The sequence below is a fragment of the Myxocyprinus asiaticus genome, chromosome 13 (assembly GCF_019703515.2).
Source record: "Myxocyprinus asiaticus isolate MX2 ecotype Aquarium Trade chromosome 13, UBuf_Myxa_2, whole genome shotgun sequence".
Classification (NCBI taxonomy): domain Eukaryota; kingdom Metazoa; phylum Chordata; class Actinopteri; order Cypriniformes; family Catostomidae; genus Myxocyprinus; species Myxocyprinus asiaticus.
The window spans coordinates 50,495,241-50,518,589 of NC_059356.1; the positions used below are offsets into that span (position 1 = coordinate 50,495,241).

A 23,349-nucleotide genomic window follows, 5' to 3' on the forward strand; every position below is an offset into this window, starting at 1 on the left:
TTATCTGCACACGTTTATCAAGTGTTGAAACTTTGCTTTGTTAAAAACGACCTGGAATCATGAAACCCAACGCAGGTGTTTCGAGATGCGTTTATAACAAATAAAGTTATTTTTAACAAATAAATGAATAAATAATTAAGTCATAATATTTTGCAAATAAAGTAAAAATTGTGAGAATAAAGTCGTAGCATTATGATATTAAATTTAGTATTATAATAGTCAAAATTATTAGAATAAAGTCATTGCATTTTTAAGATTATAGTCATAATATTTTTATAATAAAGTCAAAAGTATTAGAATAAAATCGTTGCATTTTTGAGATTATAGTTATAATATTTGGAGAATTATAACCTAATTAAAACATGTTTGATCTGTTTATTGTGCACCTGACATTTGCTCATATAAAGTTCTGATCCAGTGTCAGTGTTGCACTTAATATAATTATTAATTGACAGGTAGGGTGGTCATTTTTTAAGTCATGGAAGGAATAATTCTTCTTATTTTTATATTATAATATGGTCTGTGGGCTAAGCCCTGGATGACACTGAAGTCTAGCCACGCCCCTGGTAACTTGTAATAAAAAAAACTTTGCATTAAAGGTGCTGTAAGCAATTATTTCATGGAAAAGTATGCAAACATTTTCCTACTCCCTTAGAAATATTAATGAAATAAGTGTCATGAGATATCTCACCGGTCTCTGTGACAGCTGTAGACTTTGTAAACAGCAAACAAAAATGTGTCCACGGACCTGTCAATCATTTTGCTCGTTCTCATAGTGTTGTATTTGAAGCATATCATTGAGGCTGTGATTCATAGTGTTTGTCAGTTGAGGGCGCTGTTGTGCCACTGTTGAATTTCACAGCCACAGGAACAAACAATGCTGCTCTTTTGCTCAGTTTTGGTCTCAAAATTATCCTTGGAGGGCGTGGTTTTGGAATGAGGGGGTGTGGCTAATTCGACTGCTCAGTCACGTGAAAGCTTCAGAATGCTAAAATCGCTTCCAGCACCTTTAAAGTACAAAAAGTATGTAAAATAAAACATTTCTGCTATAGAGAAGCATTCTGTTATATGTCCAATTTTATTTGTATGTGTATTTATACTCTTACCTTGTTTTATATTCTGTGTCTCACTGTAATGTTCGGTGTGCGCTTGTTTCTCCTATCACCAAAAAAAATTCCTTGTGTACGTGAGAACACTTAAAGCTCATTCTGATTTCCACTATAATGCTCTATTGAGTCCCACAGTAAGGACACCAATAAAAGGTTAAGAGACAGGAAGTCAAGTTTGGGGAAAGAGAGAGAGAGAGAGAGGGGAGGGGTGAAACACACATAATGATGAGAGAGGGGGGCAGAAAACAGCCACAATAGTCCTTTGTTACTGACACACACAATACAGCACTATCACTTACAGCAGACCTGTCTCTCTCTCTCTCTCTCTCTCTCTCGCTGTCTGTCTGTCTCTCTATCTGTCTGTCTCTCCTTGAGGTGTGTCTCTCTATAACAGAGTATAACAGACTTTCTGAGATATACTGTAGTCAGATTCAGACACTTGAACTTTATTAATTCTAGTTTGATTATTTACACAATGACCATTAACAAGATGAATCAAACAGGATGGAAATTAAGAGTTAAAGTCAGTGAGGGATTGACAGTTGTGTGTTGAGCACATTTATTGTTGTTTTGAATCCCTTTTCTCTCTTTGAATCTCTCTGCTGGAGCTATTCAGGATGTCCAGTCCACTAATGGGTTAATTAATTGATTAATGGGAGTTTATTAGTGAAGGCAGCTGGTCCAGGTTACTGAGAGTCTTTAAAAACCCTCCAGAAGACGAAAGAATGTGTGATTATGGAAGTAGTAAATGTGGGATGGAAAAGATGCTTTCATTTGTTCTTTTTGGGGGTATCTGTTCTCTTTTTGAGAAATCAGTGGGTATTTAGGAGAGTACTCTGTCACTGAGTCATTGCTTATTTCAAGCTTTTATTTCAGAGTCCATTACTGCTAAAGAGAAAGAAGTTACTGCTTAACATTTTTCTGAACCAATGTGTTACACCAGTATCCAAACGACATTCATCAGACCCGTGTAATAAGTGTGAATTGGTGACACTCAATAGATGTTGAAGGACATTGATATGTGGCATGGTTAGTGTCGTCTCTTTGGGTTGGCAAAGTGAATGACTGTATGATTGTAAAAGAGGTTGGCACTGCTTTAGCTGCACTTCGATATGTGTTTGACGTGTCATCACAACATCTGATGCAACAACCAGTCGCACAACGAATGATAAAAATTCAGACTAAAATTCATTAACAGAAATTAGATTTTTTTTTAAAGGTAATTTGGGCTCACAAAGGCAGTTTGGAGAAGTATTGTGAAACTGGATTTCATGGTATTTTTTTTTTTTTTAATCTGTTCAGACTACAAAAACTAAACCGATTTTAAGTCGGATAGGCAAAAAAATAAAAAAATAAATAAAAAATCTGATTTTAGCTGCCTGTCTGAACAAGGCCATCATGATCTCATTTCATTATCAATAGACGTGACCAGACGTGCAGTTCACCAATAACATAATACATTCACTGGACACCTCGCACAATTGATTTCAAGATCCACTTCATCATATTGAAATATTTTCATGGTGATGCCCTTTACATACAGATGACTGAATATACTCTAGTTACCTGTAGAGAACTCCAAAATTCGACTTTTCTATATGTAGAACACTTAAACATGGCGAGTCGTTCTATTACACCTCGTCCTAACCAGACGCGATGTGATCGGTCTGTCCACACCAGGCGTGACACAACACCATGATATTAATACGCTAAAATGAGGATAATTGACAATAAAATGCAGAAAACAGAGGATTCACAGACGAAACAGTCTGTTTATTGAACGCAACTCATTTACTCACTGAAGCTCCGTCTGGTCGTTCGCTTTCTATGGCGGAGAGAAAGTTGGAATGAGCCGGGATGTCTCCCCTCTGTCGTTCTGAATCTGAACCGGTGTGTGTGTGTATGACAGCGCTGTCTGAAGAGAGTGAGACTTTAAACACAACACTCGGTAGGTTTGTGACACCCTTGGCCAAAAGGCTTTAATATACTACAATAAGAATAATTTTAAAAAGATACCGTTTATCGTGTGTTGCAGCGTCACGTCTGGTTAGGACAAAAACTCTGATGAACACAGAAAAGATACCGTATATCGTGTGTCACAGCGTCACGTCTGGATAGGACAAAAACTCAGATGAACACAGAAAAGATACCGTATATCGTGTGTCACAGCGTCACGTCTGGATAGGACAAAAACTCAGATGAACACAGAAAAGATACCGTTTATCGTGTGTCACAGCGTCACGTCTGGTTAGGACAAAAACTCTGATGAACACGGAAAAGATACCGTTTATCCTGTGTCGCAGCGTCACGTCTGGTTAGGACAAAAACTCTGATGAACATGGAAAAGATACTGTTTATCGTGTGTCACAGCGTCACATCTGGTTAGGACAAAAACTCTGACGAACACGGAAAAGATACCATTTATCGTGTGTAGCAGCGTCACGTCTGGTTAGGACAAAAACTCTGATGAACATGGAAAAGATACCGTTTATCGTGTGTCGCAGCGTCACGTCTGGTTAGGACAAAAACTCTGATGAACATGGAAAAGATACCATTTATCGTGTGTCGCAGCGTCACGTCTGGTTAGGACAAAAACTCTGATGAACACGGAAAAGATACCATTTATCGTGTGTCGCAGCGTCACGTCTGGTTAGGACAAAAACTCTGATGAACACGGAAAAGATACCGTTTATCGTGTGTCGCAGCGTTACGTCTGGTTAGGACAAAAACTCTGATGAACATGGAAAAGATACCGTTTATCATGTGTTGCAGTGTCACGTCTGGATAGGACAAAAACTCTGATTAACATGGAAAAGATACTGTTTATCGTGTGTTGCAGCGTCACGTCTGGTAAGGACAAAAACTCTGGTGAACACGGAAAATATACCATTTATCGTGTGTTGCAGCGTCACGTCTGGTAAGGACAAAAACTCTGGTGAACACGGAAAAGATACCGTTTATCCTGTGTTGCAGTGTCACGTCTGGATAGGACAAAAACTCTGACGAACACGGAAAAGATACCGTTTATCGTGTGTCGCAGCGTCACGTCTGGATAGGACAAAAACTCCGATGAACACGGAAAAGATACCGTTTATCCTGTGTCGCAGCGTCACGTCTGGTTAGGACAAAAACTCTGATTAACATGGAAAAGATACCGTTTATTGTGTGTCGCAGCGTCACGTCTGGTTAGGACAAAAACTCTGATGAACATGGAAAAGATACCGTTTATCCTGTGTTGCAGCGTCATGTCTGGTTAGGACAAAAACTCTGATGAACACAGAAAAGATACCGTTTATCCTGTGTCGCAGCGTCGCGTTTCGTCTGGTTAGGACAAAAACTCTGATGAACATGGAAAAGATACCGTTTATCCTGTGTTGCAGCGTCATGTCTGGTTAGGACAAAAACTCTGATGAACACAGAAAAGATACCGTTTATCCTGTGTTGCAGCGTCGCGTTTCGTCTGGTTAGGACAAAAACTCTGATGAACATGGAAAAGATACCATTTATCCTGTGTTGCAGAGTCACGTTTCGTCTGGTTAGGACAAAAACTCTGATGAACACGGAAAAGATACCGTTTATCCTGTGTCGCAGCGTCACGTCTGGTTAGGACAAAAACTCTGATTAACATGGAAAAGATACCGTTTATTGTGTGTCGCAGCGTCACGTCTGGTTAGGACAAAAACTCTGATGAACATGGAAAAGATACCGTTTATCCTGTGTTGCAGCGTCATGTCTGGTTAGGACAAAAACTCTGATGAACACAGAAAAGATACCGTTTATCCTGTGTTGCAGCGTCGCGTTTCGTCTGGTTAGGACAAAAACTCTGATGAACATGGAAAAGATACCGTTTATCCTGTGTTGCAGCGTCATGTCTGGTTAGGACAAAAACTCTGATGAACACAGAAAAGATACCGTTTATCCTGTGTTGCAGCGTCGCGTTTCGTCTGGTTAGGACAAAAACTCTGATGAACATGGAAAAGATACCGTTTATCGTGTGTCACAGCGTCACGTCTGGTTAGGACAAAAACTCTGACGAACACGGAAAAGATACCGTTTATCGTGTGTCGCAGCGTCATGTCTGGTTAGGACAAAAACTCTGATGAACATGGAAAAGATACCGTTTATCGTGTGTCGCAGTGTCACGTCTGGTTAGGACAAAAACTCTGATGTACACGGAAAAGATACCGTTTATCGTGTGTCGCGGCGTCACGTCTGGATAGGACAAAAACTCTGATGAACACAGAAAAGATACCGTTTATCCTGTGTCCCAGCATCACATCTGGTTAGGACAAAAACTCTGATTAACAGGGAAAAGATACCGTTTATCCTGTGTCGCAGCATCACGTCTGGTTAGGACAAAAACTCTGATGAACACGGAAAAGATACCATTTATCGTGTGTCGCAGCGTCACGTCTGGTTAGGACAAAACTCTGATGAACACGGAAAAGATACCATTTATCGTGTGTCGCAGCGTCACGTCTGGTTAGGACAAAAACTCTGATGAACATGGAAAAGATACCGTTTATCCTGTGTTGCAGCGTCATGTCTGGTTAGGACAAAAACTCTGATGAACACAGAAAAGATACCGTTTATCCTGTGTTGCAGCGTCGCGTTTCGTCTGGTTAGGACAAAAACTCTGATGAACATGGAAAAGATACCGTTTATCCTGTGTTGCAGCGTCATGTCTGGTTAGGACAAAAACTCTGATGAACACAGAAAAGATACCGTTTATCCTGTGTTGCAGCGTCGCGTTTCGTCTGGTTAGGACAAAAACTCTGATGAACATGGAAAAGATACCGTTTATCGCGTGTCGCAGCGTCACATCTGGTTAGGACAAAAACTCTGATTAACATGGAAAAGATACCGTTTATCGTGTGTCACAGCGTCACGTCTGGTTAGGACAAAAACTGATGAACATGGAAAAGATACCGTTTGTCGTGTGTCGCAGCGACACGTCTGGTTAGGACAAAAACTCTGACGAACACGGAAAAGATACCGTTTATCGTGTGTCGCAGCGTCATGTCTGGTTAGGACAAAAACTCTGATTAACATGGAAAAGATACCATTTATCGTGTGTCGCAGCATCGCGTTTCGTGTGGTTAGGACACGGTGTTATAGTCACTGTGGATCTGTCTGACGGCCTACGAGCAGTACACTCAATCAGAACTTTTACAGTACACTTGTTCACTAGGACTTTGTCCAATTACCTTTTATTTTTCTTCTAGTTTTAGTTTATCTTCAATTCTTGTGTTCAGTTTTACTCAATAATTTCTTATCTAATTCCATTCCATTTCTTGTCAACTCCGGTCCAGTTTTTGTTTGATCCATTTAACACATTCTGTCCTCATTTAACTCAAAAAAACCTTTTCAAGTTAAATGTTCTTCGCTCTAGTCAGTTGTAAAGGCAGCATATTCGAGAGCACCACTGCTATTTGTATATTTATATATGTGAATACCCCATTTTTCATTTATATTGTGTTTGGTGTTTTTATGCCAATAGTGTGGTCTACTAGTGTGAATGCTGCTTTTTGGCATTGCTTTATAATCTTTATAATCAAATATTTCATTATATTCATAACAATTTCAGATTCATCCATATTTATTACACAAGTGACCTACAGGGGGCGCTAGAGTGTGTGTTTGTATGTGTGTGTGTGTGAGTGTTTATGTGTGTGTGTGAGTGTATGTGTGTATGTGTGTGTGAATGTGTGTGTGTATGTGTGTGTGAGTGAGTGTATGTGTGTGTGAGTGTGTATATGTGTGTGTGTGAGTGTGTGTGTGTGTGTGTGTGAGTGAGTGTTTGTGTGTGTGTGTGTGAGAGAGAGAGAGAGAGTGAGCATGTTATTGTGTGTGTGTGTGTGTGTGCGAGAGTGAGTGTGTGTGTGAGTGAGTGTTTGTGCGTGTGTGTGTGTGTGTGTGTGCGAGAGAGAGAGAGAGTGAGCATGTTATTGTGTGTGAGTGTGTGCGAGAGTGAGTGTGTGTGTGTGTGAGAGAGTGTGTGCGTTTGTGTGTGTGTGTGTCTCTGTGTGTGTGTGTCTCTGTGTGTGTGTGTGTGTGTGTGTGAGAGAGAGAGAGTGTGTGATTGTGTGTGAGTGTGTGTGAGTTTGTGATTGTGTGTGTGTATGTGTGTGTGTGTGCGTTTGTTTATGTGTGTGTGTGTGTGTGTGTTTGTGTGTGGGTGGGTGTGTCTGTGTGTGTTTGTGTGTTTGTGTGTTTGTGTGTGTGTGTGTGTGTCTGTGTGTATGTGTGTGTGTGTGTGTTTGTGAGTGTGAGTGTGTGCGAGAGTGAGTGTGTGTCTGTGTGCATGTGTCTGTGCATGTGTGTGTGTGTGTGTCTGTGTGTGTGCATGTGTTTGTGTGTGTCTCTGTTTGTGTGTGTCTCTGTGTGTGTCTGTGTGTGTGTATGTTTGTGTGTGTCTGTGTGTATGTGTGTGTGTGTCTGTGTGTGTGTGTTTGTGTGTTTGAGTGTGTGCGAGAGTGAGTGTGTGTGTGCTTGTGTGTGTGTGCGTGTGTTTGTGTGTGTCTCTGTTCATGTGTGTGTCTCTGTGTGTATGTGTTTGTGTGTTTATGTATGTGTGTGTATGTGTGTGTGTGCGAGAGTGAGTGTGTCTGTGTGTGTGTGTGTGTGTGTGTGTGCGAGAGTGAATGTGTGTTTGTGTGTGTGTGTGTATAGGTGTGTATGTGTGTGTGTGTGTGTGTGTGTGTGTGTGTGTGTGTGTGTGTGTTTGTGTGTGTGTGGTAAAGGTTAGTCTTTAGTGTCATCTGCTGGTGAAATGAGAGAATTGCAACTCAGTCAGATGTTCTTCATGTGAATATAACTGGATTTGTAAAGATTTGTGTATACAGATTTGACTTTACTTGTGAGGGACATTTTTTTTTAAGTTCTCTCTAATATAAGGGAACATGTTAAAACTAATGAGAACATTTCAAGTGCTCCTCACTATTTGAAAGGCTCATAAATTGCCCTAATCATGTTTCACCTTAGATATAATAAGTTATAAGAGGGTTAGAGTTGAGGGTTAGCAAATATAATTACTTCTGTATAAATAAAAACATTGCATACATGAGACGTCCTCAATAATATAGGGAAACTAACACGTGTGTGTCATTTATACTGTTGACTTTTGAAGAACATGTTCATTCTGGTTCGGTGTGTTCAACAGATATGAGGTGCAGTAGTGTAGAGTCATATGTACACAACTAGTTCCTGTGTGTGTGTGTGTGTGTGTGTGTGTGTGTGTTGATTTGACCAGCTGTACTCTTCAACTTTATACAGCATCAAACATGCATGATCAAAATATTAATAACAGAAGAACATGTAACAGGTGAATTATTTTACTGAAACAGAGTCAAATGGGAGGTCATGTGATTATTTATGAGAGGTCGTATAGCTGCTGATGTACATGATCTGTTCTAGTGGTCAACTGCGTCATAAGTACAAATCTGATCATGTATTTAAAATGAGCTTAAACATCCATACAGAGTGCAGTATAAAGATTTATTTCAATAACACATCAGAAGGTGCAATACAAGATAAAGTGCATTTCAGGAGTTTTTATGCTTTCAAGTCAAGTTTCTCCATCAGAATGTCGTCTGGAATCTCAAAGATGAAGATTCTCAAACAGGAAGACTCAAAGAGTTCAAACTGAGAGCCAGAAAAGGATCAGATCATATTTTCATCATGCAGAACTGAATTCAGCAGCTTCATATTTACACACATTCAATTTCTCATTCAGAATCAACAAACAGAAACCTGAAACCTCTTCAAAAAATAACAGCATAATCACAGGAGATATTCAGGGTTTCAAGGAAACAAAAAATTACCAATACTATTGATTTTCTAGTTCATACATTTTAAAAAATATACACATTTTAATCCACATATGCCATTATATCACGCTCTTTCTGTTTCAATATACACATACTTTAGTCACCGTACAATTAAAGGAGTAAAAGTGCATTTTCCTTTCGAGCAAACGTACCAAACACGCATCACAATATTCACACAATTACTTCCAAAAACTCTCAGCTGCATTTAAACCTGATTCCCTTTTAAACTTTGGACAAAGAACGAGTCCAACGTTAAATCCGTTCCTTTTTAAATCTTATATGATCTACTGCTGCATTAAATATAAGCATTTCTTTAATATGTAACACGCAAAAAAATGACAATTAAAATATTTCTTGTGTGTATTTGGATTGTAATGGTTGCATATTAGTTTAAAATCTAACTTACACTGTTTATCTAATATTAATGAAAAACTTTACATGTTCTGCTTTACATGCAGGGTTCCCTCAGTCGTTTGTGATTTACTGAATAAGGATTTAAAAAAGAAATCGTTTTATAACGATTCCACTCAATTCAAGCCAGTTAAAATAGTTAAGAACTGAAGAGTTTAGAGCTAAAAAGAGACATGTAAATTCTCTTTAGAAATCGATGATTTTATTCATTTCAAAGACTTTTCTAGGCCTGGAAATCACATATTTCTGTGGGACTGTGGGAACCCTGCACATTATAAAACTCAAACTGAAAACAGAGTCCTAAAAATGGATTACTGTGGAAATGGCCTTAGAATAGAATTTAGAGCTATAGAATTAATGCATTCACCTCATGTCAGAATTGCCATAAGTTTGCGAGTAGTAAAAACCATTCACACTTGGTTTGAAGTTCTAAGTTGGAGTTTAATGAGAGCTTCACGATTGTGTCCTCATATAAAAACAGCCACGTAGCAACATTTTATGTCATTTTACTATAGATGTATGTTACCTGGTGCACCTACTGCTTTCTATAATATATTACAAGAAAATATAGAATTGAATTTTATGTTGATTTGATTTAGTATTTCGCTGTAATCATCAACCAGATGCACATAAATCCATTTTGGTGTTATGAACACTGCCATAGAAACTAATAATTTGAGTCGGAGGACGTGAACAGCTCTGGGAATCTTCTGTTATTACAGTAATTCCAACAAGACGAGAACACATCACAACTTTACAGTACGGAGTGAAAAATAAGAGTCCATCCTGAGATCTACAGTAGCTGTTCTCCTTTGGTGAGTTAATTTGTGCTTCTATATATCAGTCTTCTTGGCATCTTTCTTATTTTCTGTCATCAGCTTCAAAGCATGATTCGTCTGTTTAATCTGTGACCTCATCTTCCTTCAGGACAAGCCACATGACGTGACCCCCTCATGTGATCTCATGAGAGGCAAATTACCATTTAAGAGACATGACATCAGGTCTTGACCTTTAGGGTCACAGGTTCCTTGAGGGTAAACACTCCAGCTTCCTCTTTCCAATGGGAAGACTGCACAAGTAAAGTACAAAAGCAGGCAAGGCGATCTTGGATTTATCAACATAGTTCATCTTATCATTGGAATCCTTCAACATAAACTAGATTCTTTGGGAAATTTGGGAGATGTGGGGTTGAAATGGAAATGCCTCCATCCCATCATATCTCAGATTCACTCTTATAGGTCGTCGGGTCAAGTGGTATGGCAGTGTGTAAAATATCAAACTCAATCTGACTGTCCATGTCCAACATGCAAAGCATGTTACTGCCGGAGGTCATTGTGGCCGAATCCTGAAACATTTTCTGGAAGTCTGTGGGAAGGCCGGTCAGCCCTTCCTGGAGCCTCTCCTCGTCTTCCTCTCCACAGCACAGCGCCACCTCGTTCTCATAGCAGAAAGAGCTGGGCGAGTGAGGTGGCAGCAGGGTTTGAGTCCGCCGACTGATGGGTGTCACAGAACGTGATGAGGCGGATGACCGATGACCAGCCAGTTCCTTCAGTTCTTTTGCACTGCAGGCGGGCGTTGCCGAAACTTCGTAGGTTTTGTGGAAGTGCGCATAATCGACCTGATAGCGGTCACGGCCCTCAAAGATAACAGGCTCAAAGCAATGACCCCAGAGGATCTCACGAGAAAGATACGAGCTGCGCGCCTGTGTGGTCATGGCCGTCGCTTCAACCATACCTTCAAGAATCACAACAATCTCGAAGTCGTCCGATTCGAGATCTGCCCTGCTCATTGTCCAGAGCGGAGAGTCCTCGTCGATCTCGTGTACTATCACCAGAGGAGATACGAGGAAGAGTCTGTCAGTGCCCTCGTCATAGCCGACATTTAGATCGGTCTGCTCGAGAGGAATGAACTCACCCTCCGCTGTCATATAGGGTCGAATGAGCTGCGCACGAACATGAGCTTCTACGATGTGACTACGACGCAGGTTTCCTACGCGCCACATCAAACACAGTTTTCCGTCCCTCAATGCAATTACAGCATTCTTTGAGAAAAGCAGTGTCTGATTCCTCTTTTTTGGCCGCACCATTTTGGCCATGATGGTCCCAATCATAAAAGAGTCAATGATGCATCCGACGATGGACTGCACGACCACAGTCACAATTGCTACTGGACATTCTTCAGTGACGCAGCGCCAGCCATAGCCAATGGTCGTCTGGGTCTCAATGGAGAACAGAAAAGCCCCAACGAAGCCCTCAACATGCAGTAAACACGGTTTCCACTCCTTCTGTTGCCCAGAGGGGACTCGAACTCTACGATCCTTATCAAAGTCTCCATGAACCAGAGAGACGCAGTAGAAGATCACGCCAAAGATGAGCCAGGACACCAGGAAGGTGGAGCAGAAGATCAGCAGCAGGTACCTCCAGCGAATGTCCACACAGGTCGTAAAGATGTCCGCAAGGTACCGCCATGGCTTGTCGTCCATGTTGGAAAAGACGACGTTGCATTGGCCATTTTTCTTGACGAAGCGACTCCTCAGTTGGCCACGTCCAGAAGTAGAGATCTTCCCATTGTAGCTGGTGCCCAACACCATGCTTGTCCCCTCACCGCTCATGGCACTGGCGGGGGAGTGCAGACAGCTCAAACTGTGGCCGTTGTGAAGGCCGAGAGAGGAGATCTTCAGTCTCTCCTCATCAGGAGACACAATGCTGTACCTGAAGAGCAGAAAGAACACAGAGTTTTGGTCAGAAAACATGTGAATCTGTAAGAGTTCAGGGTCATTTTGGAGAGTTTTTGGAGACTGGGGGAAGACAGGTCAAGAGCTGTAATCTGATTGGACCATTTGTTCTTTCCAGTGAGCACTTTAAAGGATGCACACTCACTCCAGATAAAGCATGAGTCACACTTTCTCTGTGTCTAATGCGTCTCTCTCTAGAAACAGTCCTATCCTGACCTCTGCTGATAAAGGTCAGGGTTAGAGTTAGGAAGTGGACCCTTGATGTCTCTTTCTCTCTCTCTCTCTCTCTCTCTCTCTCTCCTTCATCTTTCTCTGTCCTTCTCTTTCACTTTTTGTCTCATAAAGGTATGCAGGACTCAGGTGTGAGTTACCTGCCCCTCTCGTCTAGAGAGGATTAAGGGAAAGGTGAGTTGTGTTGAGCCATATCAGGATTGCGGTCAGTGCAGGTTTATGGATTATAACCCGAGTCTTCCCCTCCCTTTTCATCATTCTCTCTCTCTCACACTCTCACACTCACACACAATCACACAAATATATATATAAAAAAAGCAATTTTTCATTGTCTTTCAATGGTCTAATATGGTTTGGGTGGCTCTAAAACACACTTAGAATTATGCTTAAAAGCCTGTAACTGTCTGATAAACACATAGAGTTCAGACAGAAACTAAAAAATATTTCCTACATTTTCAGAGCTTTATGATTGTTGTAGATCATTAACACACATCCGGTTGTCATGTGTGACTGTGACAGCTGGAAACACCCTGATCTCATGACAGTTACGTGACTGGCGACATTTTTACAAAATGAAATTACGTGGTTCATGACACGAATTGCAGATGTTCCGAGGTGAAAAGTCCACTGTGTGGTGGAAAACGTTTTTGAGTTCTCCCAAACAGATGAGATTTTAAGGTTAATGCTCTATTGAGTTTTAAGTTAACAAATCCGACCTCCCTACCCTAAACCTTAAACCTAAACCTAACCGATAGTGTCAGAAAAAGCAAATGTGAAATGAAAAACACAACCACGTCATTTTGTGGTGCTTCTATGACACTTTGGGTTCACGTGTCGACTAGTGTGCTCTTCAGGACTCGTACCCCACTCCTTAACATCACAAGTGCAATGCTCTATTAGTCGAGCTAACGCACAATTCGATCGCCCTCGGACATGGTTGTAAATGTAGTTGGTTATGTAATGCAAACATTAAAATGAGTCATGCGCTACAGTAAAAGTGTTTAGATGTCATAAGATAGCATGTTGTGAGGAACAGAGCAAAAAGGAAGTGTTTCTGAACTGATAATCTGCCGTTTTACTCGTTATTTGTGTGAAAGTGAATAAAAGTAATTGTTGTTGTAGCGCCTCTAGTGTTCATTTCACCACGAAACTGCTGCGATACTTACGAGACACGTTAAAATCAATATGCAAATATGTATGTATATGTAACGGTGGCCAGCTGATAGATAGCTGTGCAATGTGTATAAACCTCACTCTCCTGACCTCAAGAGGTGCACTAGCGACTGATGCTAGAGGCTGTAGCCTTTAGCCTCCTTGTTAGCGCACCCACCTCCCATGCTGGAGATGCCGGTTCGAGTCCCGTATGGAGCGGGTAGAACAAGAGCATCACAATGGTGCCGTGACCTGGATGGGAGTGAGGTTTAGGGGGGTGAGTGTAACGGGAGCCAGCTGGTAGATAGCTGTGCAGCGTGTAAACCTCACTCTCCTGACGTCAAGAGGTGCACTAGAGGCTGTAGCCTTTAGCCTCCTTGTTAGCGCACCCGCCTCCCGTGCAGGAGACGCCGGTTCGAGTCCCGTACAGAGAGGGTAAAACAGGAGCGTCACAATGGTGCAGTGACCTGGATGGGAGTGAGGTTTAGGGGGGTGAGTGTAACGGTGGCCAGCTGATAGATAGCTGTGCAATGTGTATAAACCTCACTCTCCTGACCTCAAGAGGTGCACTAGCGACTGATGCTAGAGGCTTTAGCCTCCTTGTTAGCGCACCTGCCTCCCATACTGGAGACGCCGGTTCGAGTCCCGTACGGAGCAGGCAGGACAGGAGCATCACAGTGGTGCTGTGACCCGGATGGGAGTGAGGTTTAAGGGGGTGAGTGTAATAGCTGTGCAATGTGTATAAACCTCACTCTCCTGACCTCAAGAGGTGCACTAGCGACTGATGCTAGAGGCTGTAGCCTTTAGTCTCCTTGTTAGCGCACCTGCCTCCCATGCTGGAGATGCCAGTTTGAGTACCATACGGAGTGGGAAGAACAGAAGCATCACAGACAGTAAAGCCAAACAAACATGTCAATTTCTGAAAAAACAGAAAGAGCCATTTTAGCTAACACATTAGAGAACAAAATATTTGCTTATTTACTATTGAGAATTTAAACCGTCAGACCGACTAAGAGCTTTCAAGGTTCTTGCTCATTCATAAAACCTCTTCATGCAGAAAAATGGCTCGTAGCTCCTTCTGATTATTTTAAAAGAAACACGATCTCTTGGGTAACACGGCATTTTCAAATAAAATTTCAAAACACTTTTCAATGTACTCAAAGTGTGCCTCTGGCTATACAGTTTTTCATGATCTGTTGACATTTTATTCATACAAAAGTAAAAGAGCATTGATTTTATGCCATTGCCTAACCTTAAATGAAGTGATGTAATGTGGAATTGTTCAGATATGGTTTGCGACACCTATATATTGACCCATATACAGTAAATGCTCTAATGCTGTCTGCAAATGTGAACACACACAAACATACACACACTAGCCATACCTGTTTGCTCTGTTGGTTCCCATGCTCTGTTTGATCTTCAGTGTGTGTGTGTTCGCTGACAGGACTGAACAGTGCTTCCTTTAGCCTACGCAGAAAGATTCGGGATCGGCATCCTAACACACAATACACACAACACAAACCCTGCAGAGAAAGAGAACATGGAAAAGCATTAAATGCAGTGCTGAACATGATGCATAAGTGAAAGTTGAATGTGTTTTAATGTTATTTAACAGAAAAGAATATTCATTTGAAGTGGACAGAAACTGTATTTGTGTCCTGGTTTGGAAAAGCTTCAATTGGGTCAAAGCAGCTGTTAAAATGGCTCTCTCTCTCAAACACACACACACACACACACACACACATGCACACACACACACAGGCTAATAATAACATCATGGATGTCACCAATTTGTATGTTCTCTAAATGTACAGCTCAACATTAAGATTTCAGTTTTACACTTATTATGTTTTTAAGATTTTGATTTACAATGGTGCCAGTATTTGAAAATGTAAGTCACTCTTAAAAATGTGTTATTGTCATTGCATTAGATAGCATACTCATAAATAACACATAATCAGTGTTTACTCTTTCCAGTTGTGTGTGTTATGCTGTGAATATTGCACTTACTGTAAATACTATGAGGTGCATATGCCTTTTGTTGATGCTGTACGTGTGCATTAAGATTATCATCCATCATGACACTCATTTATATGGTTTGATTTTGATAACAGCTGAAGGGAGATTTTCTGTGATCTGGCAGTCAGTTACTCATTACAGACATCACTCAATCACTCACACACGCCACTGGGAAAGAAACATCATCAGCGACATCTCTTTAATATCTCAGTTGTTTCTCCTAGAGAGAAATGAGATTTGCTGCTCAGATGTTTCTCAGATGTTTCTCCTGAGAAAAAGACTCTCACGAGGTCTCAAGAATGTCTCAAACGGTGCTCAGATTTTCCAAGATCCCAAAATCTGCATATGAACTCAAACATATCAAACAAATCCGACCAAGAGTAAATGATCTGAGCTGATTACTGCATGTCAGGAAATGTTGATGCGTAAAGAACTTCATTAAGTCTCTTGAGTTATAAAAGTGCAACCACTGAGCAATGAAATGTCCCTCTGGATTTACACGACACACGAGGAAGAGATTTTAACATCTTCTGATACTCTAGTATTTGTGTGTGTGACTGAAACAAACATTACATTCGTTCAGTTGTTCATCTGGAGGTGAGTCTGTTCAGCGGTCTCAGCAGGTGGAGATTCAGAGTCAGACTTCATCTCAATTCAATAACTGCTCTTTACAATGAAAATGGACTCAAAGCTTTGTTACACAACACAAACACACACTTAATCCCTCGGTGTGTGTGTGTGTGTGTGTGTTTGAAGGAGACTCTGATGGTATTATTCTTAACTCCTAATCCATTAAATGATGTCTGAATAATCGCATCTCTCATTTAGTACACTGATGAGATGTGACCCTTGAGAATCCTGCTGTGTAATCTGACGTGTGTGTGTTATGATAAAGAGGGGGATTGTGGGATTACTGTAACAGAAGTATATGCCCTTAAACACACACACAGTGATTATATTTCTTAGGTGATCTGAGACTAAAGCAGATGTCATCTGATATTCATTTCTGAGAAATCTCTGTTATTGTTCTTCACTCTTAAAATATTTTAAACTGCTGTTAAAGTTCAAATGAACTTATAAAGGAAATCAAAATTTGTGTAATTAAGATTTCTTATGAGTTTGCACATTGGCCCCCAAACTGTGCATGTAGAGGAGTGGTGGTGGTGTAGTGGGCTAAAGCACATAACTGGTAATCAGAAGGTTGCTGGTTTGATCCCCACAGCCACCACCATTGTGTCCTTGAGCAAGACACTTAACTCCAGGTTGATATGGGGGGATTGTCCCTGTAATAAGTGCACTGTAAGTCACTTTGGATAAAAGTGTCTGCCAAATGCATAAATGTAATGTAAATGTCTCAAATGCTGCTGGATCTTTTATCAGAACTAATGTTGACTTTTCTGAGTGATTATTGCTCGTTGACTTTGACCTGGTATCTAGTGATGTCACACAGGTGTCACACAGGTGTTCTAGCAGAGCAACCACAGGTGGAGTTCAGCACAATCACTATCAACACACTCATAAACACAAAGTGACAACCGAAATATTTTATGCTTGATGTGTGCTCCCAGATTGTACACGTACATCTCCGAGATGTCTGATCTTTTCATCTGGAAAGCATCATAATCTAATGAACATCTGCTAAACATCTTAAAACGAGCAGATTTACATGCATCTCAAAGACATCTGCTGAACGTCTCATTGACATCCGAGAGGAAATGTCTTATAGATGTACTGCAGATGAGCAAATAAGCACAAAAATACGTCTTCCAGATGTAAACACACATCAAATAGACATCTGGGTGATGTGCAGGCACTGTTAGGGTTTGTGCTGTCTGTCTTTACAATAAATGACACTTGCTTTGATATTGTTATCTAAAGTGTGACTTTGGTACTCTTGTATGTGTGGAAACAGTTCAGTACACTCAGACAAACACACGTTAAACTCGGATTGATCAGGGGAATCAAACTGAAGTCATGCGTCACGGTTCTCCAGCACATTTTGCGCTTTCCACTGGAAACTGAACAAGTCTAACACCACTTCTGTCTACACTGTGATGCAGCAAAACTAGATCATTGAACGGATCGCTCGTTTGCTTTATAATGGGAGCGTTCGTGTGTAAGCTATGAGAACTTATTAGAAAACTTTAATTACTTCCCTGATTACATGTGTGTTTACATCTGGAAAACGTATTTTTTAGGTTGTTTTGTCATCTGCAATACGTCTATAAGACGTTTCTTCTCGGATCTTAATCAGACATTCAGCAGATGTCTTTAAGACGTTTCTGATTAAGAATGTTTGTAAATCTGATCTTTTTAAGATGTTTAGCAGATGTAAGATGCTTTCCAGATGAAAAGGAGATGTACGTGTGCTATCTGGTTTGTAGCACATGCTGCAGATGTTTGTCTTAAATCTGCAGGGTTGCGGTTGTTACATAAAATACAGTATGACAGGTATGTTTCTGCATGCGGTACATCGGGCAAAGCTCCAGATGTGGTGCACGATCCGTGCGTGATCTCAGACGGATTTTAATCTCTTTTCATTACAGCATCAAGTTACTTTGCTCTGTGTTTCACCAGCGCTCATCCTCTCCTCATCTGTTCATCCATTACATCTGTGTGTCAGTCCGTTAAACTCAATGTTGAACATCTCCCAGATAGCACATGTACATCTCAGAGATGTCTGTTTTAGATCTTTTGATCTGGAAAGCATCATAATCTAATGAACATCTGCTAAACATCTTAAAAGGATCAGATTTACAAACATTCATATCATAAACATCTCAAAGACATCTGCTGAATGTCTGATTGACATCCAAGAGGAAATGTCTTATAGACGTATTGTAGATGAGCAAACAACCTAAAAAAATACGTCTTCCAGATGTAAACACACACATCAAATAGACATCTGGGTGATGTTTGTGTGCTATCAGGGATGTGTCTATATAATTCAGAGACTCTGATAGAACACAAACATCACCCAAATAACTATTTGAGGTGTTTGTTTACATCTGGAAGATGTATTTTTTATGTTGTTTGCTTGTCTATAAGACGTTTCCTCTCGGATGTCAACAAGACATTCAGCAGATGTTTTTGAGATGTTTATGATTTAATGTATGTATGAATGTACTCTATGTGCAGATAGCACACGTACATCTCAGAGAAGTCTGGTTTAGATCTTTTGATCTGGAAAGCATCATAATCTAATGAACATCTGCTAAACATCTTAAAAAGATTAGATTTACAAACATTCATGTCATAAACATCTCAAAGACATCTGCTGAATGTCTGACTGACATCCAAGAGGAAATGTCTTATAGACGTATTGTAGATGAGAAAACACCTAAAAAATATGTCTTCCAGATGTAAAAAAACCCCCACATCGAATAGACGTCTGAGTGATGGACGTATGATATCAGTAATACGACATTCAAACATTCTTACATGACTTACAATTCCTGTAATTGGTTGATTACTTAAATTTAACCATTTAAGTTTAGATGTTACCACATGAAGCGCATGTTTTAGGTTATCTGAAAAGCATTTTCAACAAATGCAATAACCTATTTAATTAAGGGAAATTAGCATATATGACCCTTTGGGTTGGTTTTGGAACCAATGTCTTATACAGCCCTCTAGTGAAGATATCATGGTAGGTTCTTGTTAATTACACATTTAATTATGATTAAATGTCAAGAGGCTTATATGTAAATTTAACAGTATCTTCATCCAGATGCCTGTAAAACAATTACCGGCTTTTAAAAGAGTGAAACAAACTCCCATGAACACATACAGCGGATTCCAGCATTTATCTGACAGATTCACTGCACACACAAGAAAGCACATGAAGAACTACTCACCTCATGAAAGCACGTGTGTCTTTCTGTCCTTTTATTTTATTCTCCATAAGACACTTCCATCTTTAACTCGATATTACCAACACGGTGTTTTCATAATTCGTGTTTTTCTAATTGTTTTGGCAGGTTAATCTCTCCGGTTTGAGTCTGACTTCCCTCACGCTGTAATCTCCGAGAGGTCTCATGTGGGTGACCGGCGGATAACGGAGGATGAGGAGGAGGAGGAGGAGGAGGAGGAGGAAGAGATGAGGGCCTGTCATTGTGATTATGTTCACTTTGGATTGATATCTAGTGAAATTGAGTCCAAATTAGTCTAGTAAGGACAGAATTTAACATGAATGGATGACAGTAAAATGTAATTCGCTCTCTTGAATTCACAAGAGGCGTCTTAACATCGGTTTATTATAACCAGTGCCATAACACACATTGAGTTTGTGTTTAACACATTTCATCATTTTCATGTTTTTCAGTGTCAAGCATGGCCGGGTCTAAAGGGGGGCTTGAGGGGGCATTGCCTCCCTTGTTTTTCCTTATGTCTAGCCCCGGAAACTTCTCACGCCCCTATACCCCGATAGAGACAACCAGTCGCCCACCCAAAGATCAAAATGCCCCCAGAAAGATTGCATCCTCGTACCATCATGGTGTCAAGAATATTGTGCTATTCTCAGAGAGCAGGCCTCTCTATCTTTCTGACTTTCTCCTCTTGTCAAAGTATTTTAGCATCCGAACACAAATGTTCTCCTCTACCACGGTCTCCTCTGGATAACATGATTATGATGGTGTTCATGACACACAAATTGAATTTTGAACCCCCTGAATTGCCTGATTCAGAAGAGCATTTGAAATCTTCCTTTCATTCAAGATTGGGGTAGGAGGGTACCAAAGTAACATTTTACCAATTGTCCATTTAAAACCCATACTGGTCGACCACTAATATGAATATTGGGGGTGACCATAACTACCTCAACGACTATGCAGGGCCGCAACCACAACATACATTGAGTGGGACAAGTCCCTTCCAATAATCAGATATGGCCAGATTGTCAGCAGTTCAGGTTAAGAGTGTTTATGTCAAGTGAGATGTCAGTATATAACTAAACATGCAATATTTGCCCACTATTTTATGACTGAAATGTTGTACAGACCGGCAGTAATTTCCAACAGTGCAAACTATTCAGCATTTGGTGAAAATCACCATTTCAAATTAAAATATTCGTATGTCATTCATAATTGTGAATGTGGAAACCCTAACCCTCTATATGTTTTCAGCATATCAGGTTTAAGACAAATAGTGAATGTGTGTATATTGTAAAGGAATTGAATGAATGTGCTTATCTGGCAAGCTTTTTAGAAAATTCACTTGATGTTGTCTAAGAAAATGATCTATAACACAAAGTGGAGCATTATCTCCATCAGATTAAAACTAGAACATGGTAAGACCTGCGACTTGTGACTTCTATTGAGTTTTTAGGTTGTGACAAGGACACTGTCATATATTCTTAATGCAAATATTAAAAATATTAAATACTTAGTAGGTCCTCGTGGTGGTGCGGTTACTCACCTCAATCCGGGTGGCGGAGGACAAGTCTCAGTTGCCTCCGCTTCTGAGACCGTCAATCCGCGCATCTTATCACGTGACTCGTTGTGCATGACACCGCGGAGACTCACAGCATGTGGAGACTCATGCTACTCTCCACGATCCATACACAACTTACCACACGCCCCATTGAGAGCAAGAACCACTAATCATGACCACGAGGAGGTTACCCCATATGACTCTACCCTCCCTAGCAACCAGGTCAATTTGGTTGCTTAGGAGACCTGGCTGGAGTCACTCAGCACACCCTGGATTTGAACTCGTGACCCCAGGTGTGATAGTCAGCGTCAATACTCGCTGAGATACCCAGACACCCGCACTATATATTGTTATTAAAGATTCAGTATAAAGACATCATAACAGTAGTCCAAATGATTTGTGCACTTTATTACAAGATTTGTGTTGTATGGACTACATTTATGGTATATTAATAATTTTTTTTCTTTGTACCTTGACAGCAGTGGTCAATATGTACATATATACATTTTTTCTTTGAGATAGCACAAAAAAGAAAGAAAAGGTGACTACAATATCTAGCAATGTAGAGACAGTGTTTGTCTTGTACTGTGTGAACTTTAAAAAAAGCATGAATCTATGTAACTATTTTGGGCCTTTTTTGCATTTAAAGCATTCATTGCATTAAATATTTAAAAGGAGTGAAGAGGCGCATTACACCCACGATCCCCCACCCCTTAAATCGTTTGGCCCCCCCAATGTTCAAGACATGGTTACGGCCTTGTGTCTATGTGGATATGGCGATCGGACGGGACTTCTGCTTCTCATGTACTGCAAAAAATCCACAGAACACAGAAATTCAAAAGTCCCTGATAGCACACGTCCATCACCCAGACAAGACGTATTTTTCTGCTTATTTGCTCATCTGCAATATGTCTATAACACGTTTCCTCTCAAATGTCAATAAGACGTTAAGCAGATGTCTTTGAGACGTTTATGGTGTAGAATGCATGTAAATCTGATCGTTTTAAGATGTTTAGCAGATGTTCATTAGATTGTGATGCTTTCCAGATTAAACTGAGATGTATGTGTGCCGTTTCTGTGCAACACTTTTATAAACAAACAAACGTTCAGCAATAAGATCACAAAAACATTAAAGTAGCTATTTAGAAATCTTTCAAGAGGTTGGTTTGTGAAAAGTTGATTTCTTTTAAATGTGCATGGTTTGTGAGATTTCAGAGAGGCGGTTACATGGTTTTTATGGAGACGTGTGGTTGTAGTGTGAAGTGCTGAAGGCCTGGATGAGGAGGTGGGGAAGTCTGAGCATATGACAGCCGGAGAGTGACAGTAGGAGTGTGTGTGGGTGCCGAATGAAAGGATGAAGAAGAGAGAAGAACAGAGAGGAGAGAGAGGGAGTGTGCCAGGATTTTGCAAGGACGTTACTGTGGAATGAGGGTATATTTAGCAGGAGGACACATGAGGGCTTTTACAAACTAAAATCTGCTCACATTGTATCACTAATACATGCACACTTTAAATAAGGGACAATGTCGGTTGTTATCGCAAAATAAACCCCGACAGGGTGATCAGGACCCTGACGCAAACTGGAGGACGGTTTATTTTGTGATAACAACCAGTTGACGGTACATTATCCAGCTTATTACGTGGTTACTAACTAACTAAATAAATATATGGACATAAAATATTGATTTGCATTGAAACTGTAATTATGTGAGGTCTCCAGAAACAGTTGAATTCCTCCATTTTGCATTGGTGTTGATTTTGTAAATGACCATATGACTGCTCATTATGCATTCAAGTCATGTCAGAAAGTTGGGGCATGCCGATTTAGGAATCATGGCGGAAGCAAATTGTTATTGGTAATAATTTTGTTTTACTTGAGGATTTTGGCTTTGCAGTTTAGTTTGTATGCATTTTTTGTACTGTGAATGAAGAATAACACTAAAACTTGAATTTATTATGCAAATAAGACTCATTTAGCTGGTTTATACAACGACAAGCTTGTGCAACAAAACTATATTTCCCATCATTATATGTGGCTGCACAATAATGATAAAATAGATACAGTAGAGTAGATAAAGCATTACTTGCACACCTAATGCATGGATTTGCTCTTCATTTTGTTGCATTGGTGCTAAAAAAGTTTCCCACATTTGCTAGTATGTGAAAAAGAGAGAAATCTGAAGTTGCAAAACGGGTCCGTTCTTTCCGACTAAAATCACTTGAATGCACTTCACGTCGTATTTATGGTTTCCGACCTCTTCACAGAAGGACTTGAATGCACCGTAATTACAAGAGTACATGCCAATAAAATAAATGGACATCAAACATTAATTTGAGTTGAAATTATTTTATTAGTTTACTAGAGATCACACAGAGATCGAGAAGTAGTATACCCAGATGAGCAGTCTGATACATCTTAATCGGAATGTGC

The 23,349-nt window shown here is 40.3% G+C and overlaps 1 protein-coding gene across 2 annotated transcripts in view; it reads right to left on the minus strand.

The window, feature by feature from the left end:
• Window positions 1-10,546: 10,546 nt before the first annotated feature.
• LOC127449855 (ATP-sensitive inward rectifier potassium channel 12-like) overlaps window positions 10,547-23,349 on the minus strand; it is a 13,963-nt gene continuing 1,160 nt past the window's right edge. Inside the window, exons 1-3 of one of the 2 annotated variants that reach the window (XM_051713454.1) lie at window positions 19,346-23,349; window positions 14,852-14,992; window positions 10,547-12,060 (exon numbers count right to left, since the gene is read on the minus strand). The exon at window positions 19,346-23,349 is cut by the window's right edge and continues 1,160 nt beyond it. In XM_051713454.1, the coding sequence (XP_051569414.1) occupies window positions 10,563-12,060; window positions 14,852-14,874 (1,521 nt within the window). In that variant the 5' untranslated portion in view covers window positions 14,875-14,992; window positions 19,346-23,349 and the 3' untranslated portion in view covers window positions 10,547-10,562. Of the gene's footprint in view, window positions 12,061-14,851; window positions 15,237-19,345 lie in introns of those variants that run through there. The other variant, XM_051713455.1, reaches the window with a different exon arrangement.